At 38.8% G+C, this 3,494-nt stretch overlaps 1 protein-coding gene across 2 annotated transcripts in view; it reads left to right on the top strand.

Moving 5' to 3' along the window:
* Positions 1 to 793: 793 nt before the first annotated feature.
* The window catches only part of creb3l1 (cAMP responsive element binding protein 3-like 1), a 40,203-nt gene continuing 37,502 nt past the window's right edge, over positions 794 to 3,494 (top strand). For both annotated transcript variants that reach the window (XM_014025129.1, XM_014025128.1), the window contains exon 1: positions 794 to 1,165. In XM_014025129.1, the coding sequence (XP_013880583.1) occupies positions 1,058 to 1,165 (108 nt within the window). In that variant the 5' untranslated portion in view covers positions 794 to 1,057. The remainder of the gene's footprint in view (positions 1,166 to 3,494) is intronic.

Genomic DNA, 3,494 nt, shown 5'->3' with positions numbered 1-3,494 from the left:
GTCTACAACTACTCATTGTGCTTGCACGTTATTTATGCTATTGACAAATGTTGAATGTTTTAAATTAAAATGTTTAATAAATAGTTGTTAATACTGTGTGTTTACACACCATATTTTATACTGTATGGCATTAATAAATCTGTCATGTTTGAGTAATTCCTTGTGAAATGTAAATTATATTAAAGCCATATTAGCTGTCAAAATGTGCAAATTTCCAATGTTTTGGATTTAATTTGTTTTCTATACGTGTATCATGTAGTGTAGAATAAAAATAACCACTAACCTGTCCAAAACGAAAACCTTTTTTCTCCTCATTACTTTTGAAAACAAAGAGTAATAATTAAAAGAGACAAGCTTTTCAGAGAAGACAAGACGGGCGGTGGAGGCTCAGATCATATAAGCAGATGAGTTGCTGACATAGGCCGATTTCGAATTACTGATCGCTGAATTTATTTGTAATTAAAGGAATATTTTCTGTTTTCTTATGCAGTTTCAACAGAAAATCTTGATGAGTTTGAGTCACAATAACTCCCAACGATTTAATAATGTAGGGATTTTGCTAAAAGTCATCATAACATTAAAATCTGCTTTGATTGCTTTAATGGCTTTAAAGTTTAGTCCATCTCTACTTCTATAGGTTTTTATTAATAAACGGGGTTGAATATTCATGTATTTTTCATTGTCAAAACAAACTTTCAGATATTTGGGGGGCGTGGTTAACGTGTAGCCGAAACGGGGCGGGGTTTATGTTGAATATTCATTGGCGCGTGGCTGACAGGAGGGCGCACGCGAAAGAAMGAGGAGAGAGCGGATGAACGAGAAGTCCGAGGAGGGGAAAGAAGGATGCGGAATTAAAAAAATAATAATTATAATTCATCGTTTGACACCAAAATAAGTTAGTCTCGCCGGGTTCACGTGAGGGAAGCGCGGACAAACGGCCGAGCTCGAGCCGTCCGAAAGAACCTCCTCGGCTCTTTTTTTTTTATTTCTTAATGAGTTCGTTTTAAAACACTCGTTTTCTCGGGAGCTAACTGTCCATCTGCGTGAAGAAGCGACGATGGAGTCTATCTTTGACAGTTTAACGGCGGAGAAACTCTATCACTCCGGCGGGACCAACCTGTTGGACCTGGAGGAACTCGGTGACGGTGATTTCCTCACTAATGTGGTGAGTTCTCCAGTGTCATTAGCTAAATGAACTGTTCGGGGCTGGAAATTCAAACGCACCCCCCRCCGAGCTTTCCGCCCCGGAGCCGGACCTCAGGAGGGCGGTGSATTTATTACATCCTGACACACAACCGGTGCTCACACACCGAGTCTGTGTGTTTAAATTGTGTAAACTACTACTGGAAACACCGGCAACATGCTGCTGAGTTACTGGTTAACCTGCGTGTTCTTCTCCCAGGTGCTGCTCTGTTCTGTGGGCGAGAATCATTTTTGCCCCGTGGGTGCGTGTGTCAGTCTGTTAGCAAAATACCTCAAGAACCACTGCAAGTATTTCAATTAAACTTGCAGAACTTAATCTCCGGCTGTGCATCTACAACTGATTAACTCTTGCAGTCAGTCCAAAYCAAGATGGTGACCACAGCCAACTGATCTTATAAACACAAACATGGGTAAAGCTCAGTAAATGTGCAGAAATTGACACGTTTAAGAGTGGTAGTAGCTGAGGCTGATTACCACCACATATAAGCACTAACAGAAYACACTAAAACATATCTTATAAACTCACCATTAACTATTTGGAGTCAACTTAGTCTGTTAGCAAAATATCTCATAACCCACTCCACAGATCTTAATGAAACTTTCAGGAAGTAATCAGTGGCTGTATTATTTACACGTCATTAACTTTTGGAGTCCGGCCAATTCAACATRGCAACTAAACTTATAAATTATGGTTATACAGAAGCTGCTAAAATTTGGTTTGGTAGTAGCTGAGAGTTAGCAAAATATTTCATGAATCACTATTTTTAATGAAACTCTCATTGTATGTGCATCTACAGCTGATTAGACTCTGGAGATGATCCAATTCAAGATGGCTGCCACAGCTAATTAATTAGACGACATAAGAATGGTCATTTTTGTTGGTCAGTTTTACAGCTATTCAGCTAAAACTGATGTGGTAGTAGCCTGGGAGTAGTTCACAACACTTACTCCGAGCATAAGACTGTGCACAATATTTTCTCAACACAATTAAAAAAAAACGACACCTGAGATCAGGTTGTCTCCACGAGCTGAGCTGATCAACAGGAAGTGGTAGTGCAGAATCATGCCTGTTAATCAGTACAACCGTCACATGTTGGGTAAAAAGAAGAAAAAAAAGTGCAGTGCAAACACAACCTGATGCATGAAGGATTTTCACTTGATCTCAGAGTAAAAACAGATCTGTTGCATCAAGCTTTTAAAGCGTGAGCCCCATCCAGYTCCACACTGAGAGTAATGACATTAGGTGGAGAAACTGAGAAGAGGTTAATGAGTCGTGGCTCTTTTTTTTCCACATTCTGTCCTAACCCATCTTTTAATCAGTTTTTTTTTTTTTTTTTAAAGCAGATGTCTATTCTAGTCAGTGAGTCAGTTGTGCAGTCTGCTTGTGGTTTAACCTCCCCTGTCTCTGTCTCTGTCTCTAAATAAAGGAGTCCACTCTGCTGTGAAGCCACTAGGCTGGGCTGTACCACTGAGGAAATGGGAAAAGATGGCTCATTATCACTGAGCTAAAATAAACTCATTTTATTTCATTTTTCTGTCCCCCATGTAGCGTTATCCACACGAATCTGCAGTAATGAAAATCTTTATTTATCTATTTTTTTTTTACTGGAGATGTCCTAAAACATTTTTGCATCTCACTATCCAGGTTGCAGTGTGACATAGCTTTATAAAGCTTTAAAAAGTCTGCACTTTGTGACGCCACAATCAGTGTCTGAATGTAATTGTCGGTAATTCAAGATGGCTGCCACAACTAAAGCGACCTTATCAACGTTTTGCAGCTATTGAGCTAAAATTTGCTGTGGTGGTAGTTGAGAGGCATTCCCGACACAGACTCCAACCCCGAATTTTAATCAAGTCAATTTACTCTATAAAGCACAATTATAAACAATACAACAAGGTAAAATAAATTTCACAGACAGAAAGGAACAGTGACTATTGTACCATTCAAAGACTTAAAATCAGCTGAGAACAAACGTCAGGATGCAATTTATGCCAAAGTTTGAGGGCCGTTACAGAAGAAGCCCAATCTCTGAGCTTCAGCTTTTAGTGAAGTGTTTGGGATCTTATTGCTGGATATTTGTCTACAAGTGATTCACATTCAACCCAACTGCAACTAATAGCCTTAGCCAATACAAACATGTCTATAACCCTGTCAGCTTTGAAGATAATGAACTAAAATCATATTTAGAATTAAGCTGAGAGTTGTTCCCAACACACATTCTAAGCACTAACCAACCTTCCTAAATATAATTTATTTGACAAAAAAAGGTATGAATTATACAAATATATTG

The sequence above is a fragment of the Austrofundulus limnaeus genome, unplaced genomic scaffold, assembly GCF_001266775.1.
Source record: "Austrofundulus limnaeus strain Quisiro unplaced genomic scaffold, Austrofundulus_limnaeus-1.0 Scaffold457, whole genome shotgun sequence".
Taxonomy (NCBI): domain Eukaryota; kingdom Metazoa; phylum Chordata; class Actinopteri; order Cyprinodontiformes; family Rivulidae; genus Austrofundulus; species Austrofundulus limnaeus.
Note: the sequence above shows the minus strand (reverse complement) of the source record. Positions and strands in the feature narration are given on the sequence as shown.